The sequence below is a fragment of the Dipodomys merriami genome, unplaced genomic scaffold (assembly GCF_024711535.1).
Source record: "Dipodomys merriami isolate MVZ:Mamm:240054 unplaced genomic scaffold, mDipMer1.0.p SCAF_64, whole genome shotgun sequence".
Lineage (NCBI taxonomy): Eukaryota > Metazoa > Chordata > Mammalia > Rodentia > Heteromyidae > Dipodomys > Dipodomys merriami.
In genome coordinates this window covers 3644322-3657931 of record NW_027206224.1, presented here as the reverse complement: position 1 = coordinate 3657931, position 13610 = coordinate 3644322, and the positions used below count along the sequence as shown (strand labels likewise).

General features: G+C 45.2%; 1 protein-coding gene across 1 annotated transcript; it reads left to right on the top strand.

Moving 5' to 3' along the window:
- The first annotated feature begins 335 nt into the window (after window positions 1-335).
- On the top strand, window positions 336-8892 carry LOC138815331 (cocaine esterase-like). The gene is made up of 12 exons (XM_070004674.1): window positions 336-411; window positions 2483-2687; window positions 3621-3732; window positions 4373-4506; window positions 4588-4846; window positions 5266-5364; window positions 5656-5796; window positions 5937-6017; window positions 6252-6396; window positions 6907-7044; window positions 7545-7617; window positions 8314-8892. The coding sequence occupies exons 1-12, from the start codon at window positions 336-338 to the stop codon at window positions 8549-8551; spliced, it is 1701 nt and encodes a 566-aa protein (XP_069860775.1). The 3' UTR covers window positions 8552-8892.
- The last annotated feature ends 4718 nt before the right edge of the window (window positions 8893-13610 follow it).

Genomic DNA, 13610 nt, shown 5'->3' with positions numbered 1-13610 from the left:
AGACCAGCCAGGAATTTCTCCATCACAACCTTCACCTCAGTGATAGCTCCTAGTATCTCAAGGGCTGCAGAAGCCACACAGCACCTCTGGAGGAAGGCAAAGGCAAAGTAGGAGAAGGGAAGTCTCACACCCACAGTGCTGACTACTGACTTCCTGTGACCACTGCCCCATCAGTGCCACTCTCTTGCAGGAACAACCTTGCCCAGCCTCTAAATGTCCCTGCCTACTCCATGTCAGGTTCAAACTCCTGGCTGGGCAAGGTCTACTTGAACTGTACCTGTTGTTCAGTTGCAGTGTGCTGTCTGGAGGGCCAGAAAAGGTCTTGTGAGGCAGCCATGCTACTCCACCAACTTCCTGCTTGTCTGACTGCAGTGGTCTGTGGATTCCTGCTTCTCCCACTCCAGATTCAGGGTGAGACTCCTGCAGGGAGTTGGGGTGGGGGTTGGAGAGTACAAGGACTAGTCTGATATCTGCCACATTGTGTAGAGTAGAGTTTGAGCTTGGAGAAGGGAGGGAGGGGCTGGTGGACATAACAAATAATACTGTGGGAAAATTGTGCTCTTTAAGCATCCATAAAAGCCCACGGTGGAGATAAACAAACTCAGAGAGGGTCATTGATGCCTGAGGACACCGAGGAGTGAGCCCCAAATTGAAGAGTCTGAGGTGCACTGAAATGTGTCAGGCAGAGTCAGGGATTCTGGACATTGCTGTCCTCTGTGTGTAGGTATACCTGTGGCTATAACTACTACTGAGTCTGCTAATGTCATTCCCACATTCCTTTGCTTATGGATGGGTCTCCTTTATCTCAAGAGAAGCATCTTGGCATGGTTCAATATGCCCTGGCAAAAGTTTCTAGTTCTTGAAGAGCTCAGAAACACAACATGAAGTTGAATTGAATGCCAGTGGGTTTCATTCAAATCTGGGCAAAAGCTTGTTGGCTCCTTGGGTGAAGGGTATGTACCCTGTGCCAATCACAAAGTCCCCAGGCCCTTATCAGGAGCTCATGCCACCAGAGAATTATATCCAGAAATATATGTGCAACCTTTGATCCCCCTCACCACAGAGCATGTTAGGGTAGGCCCTGATGAACTCCCCTACTCTCTCTTATTTAATCTACCCTAAACAGTTCCCCTCCCCTTACCCATGGCCCACTCCTAACATATTCCCTTCCTTACCTGTTCTTGATCAGGCTCTGGGTATTGATTGTGAAATAGTGAGTCCAAGATCACAACTGTTACTATCATGAGGAGCTGGTTGAGCAAATCATGTATCTAGAAGGCCCAGGGTTTTAAATCTCTTAGTTTAAGGGTCATTTTTTGACTCTATATGGCTCAACTTCCTCAGAAACTTTCATGACGGGCTTGAAGCCACATCTATGTAGCTGGTCTCTAACAGGAACCAAAGAGCAATTATTATCCTTTACTGAACAACTATGAGTAGGAGTGGTTGGTGGCCACACTGAGTTTAAGAGTTCCCATGTAGCCAAAACCTCTTGTGTAGACAACATGGAGGCATTGGTATGTCTGTGGACTTGCAAAGATGTTGAGAAATTGTTGTCTGTGGTGCCTATTTGTGGTTGCTATCTTGATTTGGCCATACCAGGTGACATGAACCTGGCTGATTCACAACTAGCTCTGAGACATTGCTTAGGGGCAAGAGAGTTAATTTTCTCATAGGAACAGGTGAAATTTGTGAAGGTAATAATGGTAATAATGGGGGAAGGTAATAATGAAGGTAATAATGGGGGAGAGAGGATTCCATTAGAAGTGGAATTGGTACTGATTAAAATATACCCAGAAATTGTGGTCTTTACTGGATGTCTAAAACACATAAAGCAGCAGGAGTTTTGGGACTACCAAACATGAGCACAAACAAAAGTGTTCTCTGTCTTAAGGTAGAAGAAACAAACCCAATGTAATCGGCATCCACTTAAACAATTATCATTGTACAAGCCAGTTGGATGTGGGCTGTGGGTTGGTATCCAATGGACTGTCCTATTTTTAAAACCCAACAAAAGCCAGCCAAGGTTTTCATAATCTGCTCAGAGCTGTGTTCCTCTCTTCTTAGGGCCCTTATCTTTTCTTAGCATTTTAGCTACCTCCAGTGTGAATTCCATGAGGACTGGATAGGTTCAGTCCAATCCTCAGCTTCCTCATGATGCCTTGTTAAAAATGTTGGGTAACTAGAAATGATGCTTATTCTCCCATCACTTAAGACATAAGCTGGAGGCTGGTAGGGCTTAATGATGATATCAAGTCCCAAAGAACCTCAGGGAGCCTGCCTGGTAGGAGGTCTGAGTCAGGTCAGTGAAAACAATGGTGTCGTGCACAGTCATGCGGACAGAATGTATGTGAAGCCATTGAACCTGCAGATCAGAGGACCTTGCCAGGCTAAACTGTGGGTGGCATAGAGCCAACAGGAGACACAATGTGAGTGGCAGCTGATGGGGCCAAATAATTCTGATGTGCATCTCTACCCACAGGCCAGCAGCCAGCCAGTCCCATCAGGACCACACAATATGGGCAGGTGCAGGGCAGCCTTGTCCATGTGAATGATACCAATGTGGGAGTGCACACCTTCCTGGGCATTCCCTTTGCCAAGCCACCGGTAGGCCCACTGCGGTTTGCCCCTCCAGAGCCCCCTGAACCATGGAGTGGTGTGAGGGATGCCACCTCCTACCCAGCCATGTAAGTTCTCGTGGGGTGAGAATCATTGTGGTGGGATGGGCACCCTGGACCAGGCTGAGTATTTCTCCCATGTAAATAAATCCCACACTCCATTTCCTTCTGCACTGGAGAATGTTTCCTGTCCATGTTTACATTGAATTTGTTGAGATTCAGTGCCAGGCTCATGGCTCTGCCTTTGCATATGAGCAGTGCTAGCACTAGGTGTCAAAGCAGAAACATATACTTGTGCTATGGCTTGGATAATGCCAATAGATATCTGCCACCAGAGGAGGAGTCCCTGGGAAAGAATTACATTGGCTATAGGTACCTGACAAAGGTCCTGGTCCAACAGCAGATGCTACAGATCCCTGAGGAAGGCAGCAGTGAGGTCTCCTGGGAGAAGCCAAGCTCCATACCCACTGTGCCTACTCAAAGGGCCAGGTGGCACTGGTTAAGGAAATGTCTAAGTGCTTTCAAGTGGACATATGGTTGAAGGAATGTATTTTCCTGGGGTCTGGATTTGGATTTCAGCAATGTCCCACGACTCTAGGGGTAACTGAGCTTCATGCATTCATACTATACTGGTATGGTGAAAGCAACCCTGGCTGGTCTTTAATTGGCACAGAGAGAAAGTGTAAATGTCAATACTTACAGCCAATGATTATAGAAAACTCTATGAGTCAAGATGTATAAGCCTTAGGAGGAGAGATACCCAATGCCCACAACAACGTGAAGGCTTTCTGAAAATCAAAGCTACAGCCTAGCTTGAGATGGAGAGCCTCACGAATCCCAAGTAATGTGGTCTGTGTCTTGTTTGGGAGAAACACGAGGGAAGATTCTGTATAAACAGGGCACCAGTGTGGCAGATAGTTACAGTGACTGGAAACATAGCCTCAAGGTCAGATTTTTTGCCATGAGACAAACCTTGGAATAATTGTCTACTCTTCAAAACAGGTGTCTGCAAGTTGCTTTTAATATGAACACACCTTCCATCTCAATGTCTGAAGACTGCCTTTATCTTAACATCTATTCGCCTGCTGGTGCCCAGGAGGGCTCTAACCTGCCTGTGAGTGTCAGGACTTGGCTGTACTTTGTGGGAGGACAGTTTTTTTCTGTAAGACTCTTAGTACTGGAAGGAACAGCTCTGAGCCAGTGTGGAACCTAATGAGAAGTTTCATTATCAGGTTCCAAACACCACGTGCCAGGAATGGTGTCTCACCAATGGTAGGGGATGGAGAGTCCTAACTGTTCCCAGATGTTAGAGGCATGGGCTCTCTAATGAAACAAGATCTCACTCTACCAACATGAGCCCAGAAGTCTCAGTGAGAAACTCAAGTGCTATACTTTGAGATCACTCAAATTGTGGCTTGACTATTGTGCCAATGCTGTTATGTAATCCTTTTGACTCATTTTAAGGTGAGACATTCAGAGAAATGCACCTTTTCTTGCCATTTTAGACAGGCAACAGAGTAAAAACACCAATATTCTAGTCTTAGAGCCCTTAATTCAGACTTGGATTCCTAGAGTGGACCTCAAGGATACTTACTGAACTTGGGGCTCTCACCCAGGGCCAAGTACAGGAGGTCTTGAAGGAATTCTTTGATGTTGGCAACTGTCCACTGCCAGAGCCATGGGCAGTGTTAGGGCAACCAGAGTTAGGCTAGAAGCTGAATGGGAATCAGTGACAGTTGTCTTCACTTTCCCAGGTGATGGTGTGGATCCATGGTGGTGCATTTGTTATGGGCATGGCTTCCTGGAATGATGGATCCATGCTGGCAGCCATTGAGAATGTGGTGGTGGTCACTATCCAGTACCGTCTGGGAGTCCTGGGCTTCTTCAGGTGAGTGTGGGATAGAAATGGGCAATGAGGGCCAAGAAGAGCCAGGACAGTCCTGTGATCCTAGTCTCTGTAACTTTTCAGCACTGGAGACCAGCATGCCACTGGCAACTGGGGCTACCTGGACCAAGTGGCCGCCCTACGCTGGGTCCAGCAGAATATCGCCCACTTTGGAGGCAACCCCAACCGTGTCACCATTTTTGGCGAGTCTGCAGGTGGCACAAGTGTGTCCTCACATGTTGTGTCCCCCATGTCCCAAGGACTCTTCCATGGTGCCATCATGGAAAGTGGGGTGGCCGTGGTGCCAGACCTCATCTCCAGCTCCTCTGAACCAGTCTCCTCAGTGAGTGCCCTCAGCTGCTCTGTGCTAGACTCCCTGTATTTCCCTTCACCCTTAGAGCTTCTGGTTTACTCTATTTAATTGGGACTAAAAGGATCATGGATATAACTTGGGACCTTCTTGGGAATTGGAGAATGCTCATGGGTAGAATCTATACGTTTCATCCTCACAGAGTTTGAGTGTGGTCTGTGGGCAGCAAGGCTACACTCAGATTCTTCCATGTGGTCATAATCATGTAAGCAGACAGGATGAATCCTCCATTCAAGGTCCCTGAGCATCACGAAAGTGGGAATGATTTCATACCTATAGCAACCCAAACACTATACCTAAGAGATTTGGAGTAATTTGCATCAGTCTGAGTATGGACAAACCTCTCTTGCTACTTCAAAGAGTATGGCAGCCATTGCCTGGTTGCTTTCCAGATGGTGGCCAACCTGTCTGCCTGTGTGAAGATGAACTCAGAGGCCCTGGTGCGCTGCCTGCGGGCCAAGAGTGAAGAGGAAATGCTGGCTATTACCAAGGTCAGGCTGAATGTTGTAGTGAGGGTCCATTAGGGGAAACTGCCCACTGCTCCCTGAGGGAAAAAGGGAAATAGGGTATGAATCACCCAGTCCTAATACTGTGAACCAATGACTGGTTTGTAGCCCTGGGTACAAAACAAAAAGCAAGGGAGGCTAACTCAAGTGTTGGATGTCTTGGTTTCTGTGTGGGAGAGAATGCTGGGAAGAATTGGAATATGGTGAAAGTAACACGAGGACAATAGAAAATATGTGGTATGTGATCTCAACTCCTTATCATTGATGCCTCCTTAGACTTTCAAGGTCATCCCTGGAGTGGTGGATGGAGTCTTCTTACCCAGGCATCCCAAAGAGCTGCTGGCCTCTGCTGACTTCCACCCTGTCCCTAGCATCATTGGTGTTAACAGTGATGAGTATGGCTATGGCATCCCCCAGGTGAGACTTCATTCTAACTTATTAGCTGTCTGGGGAGCTCATCAGTTACGTGTGTGAGTGGTAGGGGGTGTATGGTTGGACAGGGCACGATACCTTCATGACCACACAATTCCAACTTAAATTGTCTCCCCACCACTTAGATGTTGGGATTATTTGACATGATAATGGGAATAAATAGAAGCAACTTGCCATCTGTCATGCAGTACATGGTACAACACATGGTAAGGACCTGGATACCTGCCCCATTGGATGGGAAATCCCAAGCTATTTGTTCCCACAGTAACCTTCAGTAATAAAGGATGGGATATGTGATGGTGGTGGAGTTTCACCAGAGTTTGGCTCTTTCCCCCTTATACTACTGTCCCTTCCAGCCCCATCTCCCCACCCAGAGGCTGCCTCCTCCCTCCCACTCTATTGCCTGCCTAACCTGACTCTCTCTGATCTTCTTGGCACAGAACTTGCCTGCTGAGTGTGCTCACCTGCTGATGGAAGAGTACATGGGGAACACAGAGGACTCCCAGACCCTCCAAGCCCAGTTCCAAGACATGATGGCAGACTTTACATTTGTGATGCCTGCACTGCATGTAGCACATTTTCAGCGTGAGTACATCTGTGGCTGAGATCTGACTGTGCAGCGGGCAGCTCAGAACTGTGAATCTCAGAGAAAATGTGTGATGTCCAAGTCCCCACTTTTGTGTCTCTCAAGGCCCCAGGGCCAGGCACTTGCTGTCCCATAGGCCTCTCATGGCTATGGCAAGGCACAGGCATCACTGGCACTTTACAGAAAAGAAAACTTAGTCTGTTACTAGTCTAAGGGACCACACAGATAGGAAATCCAAGCCATGATTTAACCAAAGCTTTTCCCATTGGTCACCAGGAAAATGGGAGTACCTTGAAATTCTTGGCCTCAAAGCTCATCCTAGAAGTCAGAGAATGGATCATTCACTGTGATGACCATCTTTGAGGTTTACAAAGCCTCCTCCTTCCTGAGGTTTCTCACTTCACAGTCCAGATTCCAGGCAGCTTCAACCTAGCTATCTTGTCACCAAAGATGAGGAAAGATGACTCCAGTTGAGAAGTCAGCATGTCATAATTTGTCTCCACCTCCAGGTTCTCACGCTCCTGTCTACTTCTACTTGTTCCAACATCGTAAGAACTTGACCTCGAACCCCAGGCCTCCATATGTGAGGGCTGACCATAGTGATGAGGTTGACTTTGTCTTTGGGTCTTCTTTGTATGGCAGCAGCCGTGAGTCTTCTTCATTTCCATAAACTAGAATGGGCCTCCCTAGAATCCCTGTAGGTGGGGTCTTCTCATGGTCTACCATGGAAGCTCAGAGAGAGGACATGATGAAGTGTGTAAAATCTTACCATTCCAAAAGCTTCAGGTGTGACAATCTATACCTTTTCCCAAGCAGCCTGTGCTGCCAACACCTGTCCCCACTTGCTATAAGGTGTCAGACATGGGTACAGAATAGATGATAGGACATGAAATTTGTCCGTACATTATTCCCAAGGACTGGGGAAGAACTGTCCACTAGTCTAGGAATACACTCTAGTCTTTTCAGGTAGAGGTAAGGAAGAAGAATGGAAGGTTGTGCAATGGGAGTACCTGATCTTGGGTGGAAGAAAGGAAGAGAATTTGGCCTGGTATGGAAGACCAGACTACAATTGAGTGGAGGGTGGAGAGCAGGAGTAGGCACCCTCAAATGTTGTCCAAGATGCAGACTCCTGTTCTCCTTTGTGCAGCGGGCTTTTCTGAGGAAGAGGAGCTACTGAGCAGGAGGATGATGAAGTACTGGGCCAACTTTGCCCGGAATAGGTAAGAACATACACCTAACTCTGCCTCCCACGATTGGAGTCCACCTAGTGATCCCCTTGTGGCATCTTGATATGCATGTATAATTCTTACTCAAACGACAGCTCTACCTCAAACCCCAGGACTCCCTCACACACAGTGAGTGCTTTGTAGGTTCAAGTCACTCTCTCTTGCCCCAGAGAGCTGAAAGTTGTCCGCATTTTTGTAGAAACATCAGCACTAACTCTTTTGGGTGTTTGTGAGCCATATGCAACATATACTATAGGGTGGTCTCAGTTTTCCTATAAAGTTCCCTATAAAGTTCCAATGAGCCGGGCGCTGGTGGCTCACGCCTGTAATCCTAGCTACTCAGGAGGCTGAGATCTGAGGATCGCGGTTCAAAGCCAGCCCGGGCAGGAGAGACCGTGAGACTCCTATCTCCAATAAACCACCAGAAAACCGGAAGTGGCGCTATAGCTCAAGTGGTAGAGCGCTCGCCTTGAGCTGAAGAGCTGAGGGACAGCGCCCAAGCCCAGAGTTCAAGCCCCACGACCGACAAAAAAAAAAAAAAAAAAAAAAGTTCCAATGAATTTTCTATCATTCTCTCCACTCCTGATCTTTTGGGCTGCATAGCAGGATCCTAATGAGGTGATTGGGTGCAGGTTCACAAGAACTCAGAATGACTTTTACCACCCCACTTCTCCTGGGGTGTGTTCACAGGAACCCCAACAGTGCGGATCTGCTCCACTGGCCCATGTTTGACCAGAACGAGCAGTACCTACAGCTGGACATTCATCCTGCTGTGGGCCAGGCCTTGAAGGCCTCCAGGCTGAAGTTCTGGACCAAGACCCTGCCCCAGAAGATCCAGGAGCTCAATGGGGCCTCACATCTGAGTGTGACATACTCTTCACTGTTCTTTTTTCTCTTCTCTCTTCATTTATTTACTTTTTTCTGGTAATGAGGATTGATCCCAGGATATCATACTTGATCAGCAAGTGCTTTGCCACTGAGCTACATCACAGTCTTTGACATTTTTAATCAAATTGTTTGGGACACTTTCAAATATAACTTTATGCAGACAACTACATTCATGCCCATTGGATTCTATTAAGGGTTTTTGAGTGTTTAATTAGAGATAAAATTATAACCGAGGCTGGATTTGAATCAAGATCCTCGGTTCTAAGCCTCCTGAGAAGCTTGGATTCCATGTATGAGCCACTGGAACCTAGGTTATATCTCTAATGCTTTCTCTGAGTCTCTCTTCGGTTGTCTCTCTGTGTCTGTGTCTATATCTGTGATTGCCTGTCTGTTTCTTTCTGTCTCTTTGTTTCTCAATCATATTCGCTCTCGCTGTATATCCTGTCTCTGTCACCTTGTCTTTGTTGAGATCACTATTTTTATGTAAGTTTTCATCAACATCCTCACTCATACAGAATGCTTCTAAAACACTTTCATTCCATGGTTTTACAATTAGCATGGTTATTGTGGATGCCAGGGTTCTGAATGATGGTGCAGAAAATGAGAGTGCAGATGGGAAACTTGCAGTGGTGCACCACAGCCACACTAGTAAGAAGAAGCATTGTGAACTTCAGTGAAAATAAAGGAATTTGTTACTAAACCCTGAACTTCAACGATCTAGACTCTCAGCTCCCCAGCCCAGGTACTGATTAGGTTAGGAGAATGAAGGTCAGAGAGAGCATTTGGGTCTGTGTAGCCAAAAGTCCTTATCTTGAGGTTCCAGACTAGTGCCTGGGTTTACACACACTCCAGCCTCACTTTCTCCCCTTGTCTGGCTGTATCCCATTTTGCTGATACCAGACCAGCATCTTGAACTAATGCCCCTGCTTCATTCATTCTCTTCTTCAGCTGTGCCCCAGTTTGCATAATATCTATTTGTCACTATTAGTTACTGTCTGATCAACCTCCAGCAGAACGCATCGGTTGAGTCATGTGCTGGTGGCCTGTACTAAATCTCAAGAGACTGATATCCAAAGACGGTAGTTTGAACCCAGTCTGTGTAGGAAAGTCCATGAGATTCTTCTATCCTGTTAAGCAGCAAAAAGCTGGCAGTAGAGTGCAACACCAGCTTTGAGTGAAAAAGCTAAGGGATACCTCTCAGTCCTGATTTCAAGCTGGTAAGTCCTGATTTGTGCTGGTAAGCACAAACACACCAAGTCTCTCTCTCTCTCTCTCTCTCTCTCTCTCTCTCTCTCTCTCTCTCTCTCTCTCTCTCTCTCTCTCTCTCTCTCCCTCTCTCTCCCTCTCTCTCTCCCTCTCTCTCTCTCTCCCTCCCTCCCTCTCTCTCTCTCTCTCTCTCTCTCTCTCTCTCTCTCTCTCTCTCTCTCTCTCACACACACACACACACACACACACACACACACACAAAATCCAGGAGCATAAGCACTATATACTATATTAGTTACTTTCTTATCCAGTCCTACCAGAATACACTAATATTCCCATGAACCCACTACAAAAATTCTATCCTCTAATCAATAGTGAATCATTGAACTTGAGCTAGATGCTCTGCAATAAACTTGTGCTCATGCTGATTGGTGTCATTGTCTATTCTCCAAAAGTGTGAGAGCCCAACAAGAACATCTGCCCAGGTCTGTGTAGTAGGATCTGGGTCCATATCCTTGGCCACAGTTCCTTAGAGTGGAGACCTTGAGTGCATATCAGACCTTGTGGCTGGAATGGTGGTCAGAGAATCTTTAGGAAAGTCATTCTAGGGCAAATGAGCCTTCCAGAAATGGCATCAAGAAAGAATACACATGCAGCCAGTCTGTAGGTTCTCAAGAGTACTGTGCACCAGTTTGAAGAGTAAAGCAGATTTTCACAGGCACCATGTCCTCTTGGAAGTCAGGTTGGGCTGCAGTTTCTGTCCCCTGGTGTCTCACTGCTTCTTAGCAGGATCTACATGTTTCACACACTCCTGATAACAGACCAGGCACCCAGATTACTAGAGGCCCAGAGAGTCCTGTCTCCTCACAGTGCTGCAACCAGCAAGTTCCCTTCAAATGGTTTTCAAGTGGGTAAATGACTGCCCTTGATCTCAGCCACCAGGGTTGCCACAGGATGGGAGGGGTATGTGTCCTTGAGAAATATCACAGTGTGTAGCCATTTTGACTGTGCAACTAAAGGACTCTGGTTGATACTTGCCTTAAAGTAGTGTTCTAGCACAAAATTGGTGTTACTTTCATACCAAATGGGTAGAACAAGCCTGAAAAACACAAGAAAAATGGCAAGTCCGGGTATCTCAACTCCCACTCATGATAATCAGGTGATAGAACCATTAATGAATAATCCAGAGAAGAGTTCCCAAAAAGCTCTACAAATAGTAATAAACATGGTAAGTGAAAAGATTGAAAACCTGCAAAGGACTCAGCATGAGCATGGTAGGGAAACAGAGGAGGCAAACCAAGGATTAATACAGGAATCTCTTGAACATGAGGAATCTACTCAACGAGTAATATAGGAGTTGTGTGAGCAGGTTGAGAACAGTCAAAGAGAAATAAAGAAATTGCGTGAGCAGGGTGAAAGCAGTCAATGAGAAAGACATGAATTGTGTGAGCAGGCTGAGAACAGTCAAAGAGAAGCACAGGAATTGTGTGAGCATGCTGAGAACAGTCAAAGAGTAATACAGGAATTGGGAGAGTGGGATGAGAATAGACAAAGATCAGTACAGCCATTCATGGAATCCAGAAACAGACAGCTGAAAGAATTCAGGGAGACCACAAAAGGAGTGCTGAATGGAGCCCGACAGAAGGAATGGTAGTCCAAGGAAACCATAACCAATCAACTAAGTGATTTGAGAATAAACACTGAACACCAAATTAAGAAAGTAAAGAAGTTCATACAAGATCTAAAACAATGCTCCAACAAAGAATTTGAAGCCATCAAAGTTGACCAATTAGAAGAAAAAGGAATAAAAAAGTAATAGAGGGGCCTGGGAAGGTGGCTCAGTGGTAGAGCGCTTGCCTTGCATGCATGAGGCTCTGGGTTCAATATCTCAGCAACACAGAAGCAAAAAGAAAAAAGCCAGAAGTGGCACTGTGGCTCAAGTGGTAGAGCACTAGCCTTGAGCTGAAAAGCTGAGGGACAGTGCCCAGGCCCAGAGTTCAGACACTATGACCAGACAGACACATACAAAAAAAACTAAGTAGAAAGTCTTGACAGTAGGTTAGACCGAGAAGAAGATCAAATGTCAGAGACTGAAGACAGCCTAGATATCATAGTGAGAGAACATACAACTATCCAAGACAAACCCCAGGAATATGATAGATCATATTCAACATTTGGAAGACACCAACAGAAGCCCTACTCTGAGGATAATGGGTGTAGAGGAGCACCTAGAAGCAGAAGTTAATGGTCTAGGAAATTTGTTTAACAGGATCCTAGCAGAGAACTTCCCAAACATGCAAAAAGATAGGCCTATTCAGATATAAGAAGTTTTTAGAACCCCAAATAGACAAGAGCAAACAGGACATGCCACCCGCACAGGATCAATTCAGACCAAGGAAAAGATCCTTAAAGCTGTCAAGAAGAAAAGATCAATCACCTATAAAGGGAAACCAATTAGAATCACCTCAGATTTCTCAGCAGAGATAATTAAAGCAAGAAGAGCCTGGAATGATGTATGCCATGGCCTTAAAGACAGACAACTGTCGATCAAGAATGCTGTACCCAGCTAAACTCTCCTTCATAACTAAATGTCAAATAAAAACCTTCCATAACAAAGAAAAACTGAAACAATATATCTCCACCAAACCAGCCCTACAAAAGACACTTAAAAATGTCCTACGCATAGAAAATCAACAAGACCACAATAAAGGCCAAGAAACAGCATACAAATTGAGAATCCAAGAACCACAGGAAGAACCCAGTTGTCTCAGTCCCCAAGAAGGTGGATAGCATGTCAGGAACTACCAAACACCTCTGAGTCCTAACTCTCAACATTAATGGACTTAACTCTCCAATTAAGTGACATAGACTGTCTAGTTGGATTAAAATGCAAGATCCTTCTATCTGCTGCCTTCAGGAGTCACACCTTGCCCATAAAAACAAACACATTTTGAAAGTGAAAGGCTGGAACAAAATGTACAAGCAAACGGCCCCCATAAACAGGCAGGAGTTGCAATCCTACTATCAGATAAAATAGACTTCAAATTAAAACTAGTGAGAAGAGATAAAGAAGGCCTCTACATACTAATTAAGGGCTCTCTCCTTCAGGAGGATATTACAATTCTAAATATCTATTTGCCAAACAATGGAGCACCCAAATTTATCCAAGAAACACTACTACATTCCCTCAAACTCACATAGATCCAAAGACATTAATTGTTGGGGACTTTAACACACCACTATCCTCACTAGATAGATCAACTCGGCAAAACCTCAACAGAGAAACTACACATCTAAACAACTGCATAGAGCAACTAGATTTAACAGACATCTACCAAATATTTCACCCAGCAGCATCAGAATACTCATTTTTCTCAGCAGTTCATGGAACATTTTCCAAAATAGACCACATTTTAGGTCACAAAGTAAACTTGTCCAAATTCAGAAACATTGAAGTTATACCTTGCGTTTTCTCAGAGCACAAGGGAATAAAATTAGAACTGAACACCAAAAGCCACCAAAGAAAGTCCTGTAACACATGGAGGCTGAACAACACACTGTTGAATCACCAGTGGGTCATGGAAGAGATTAGAAAGGAAATTCAAATGTTCATGATATTCAATAAAAATGAACACACAAATTGCCAGCTCCTCTGGGACACAGCAAAGGCAGTACTCAGAGGCAAGTTTATCACTCTGAGTTCCTACATCAACAAATGAGAGACATTTGGAACCAACAACTTAATGAGACATCTGAACCTCCTTGAGAAAGAACAGCAAGATAAACCCCAATCCAGTAGATGGAAATCAATAATTAAAATTAAATCAGAATTAAATGAATTAGATTCCAAAAAAACATAGAAAGAATCAACAAAACAAAGAGTTGGTTCTTTG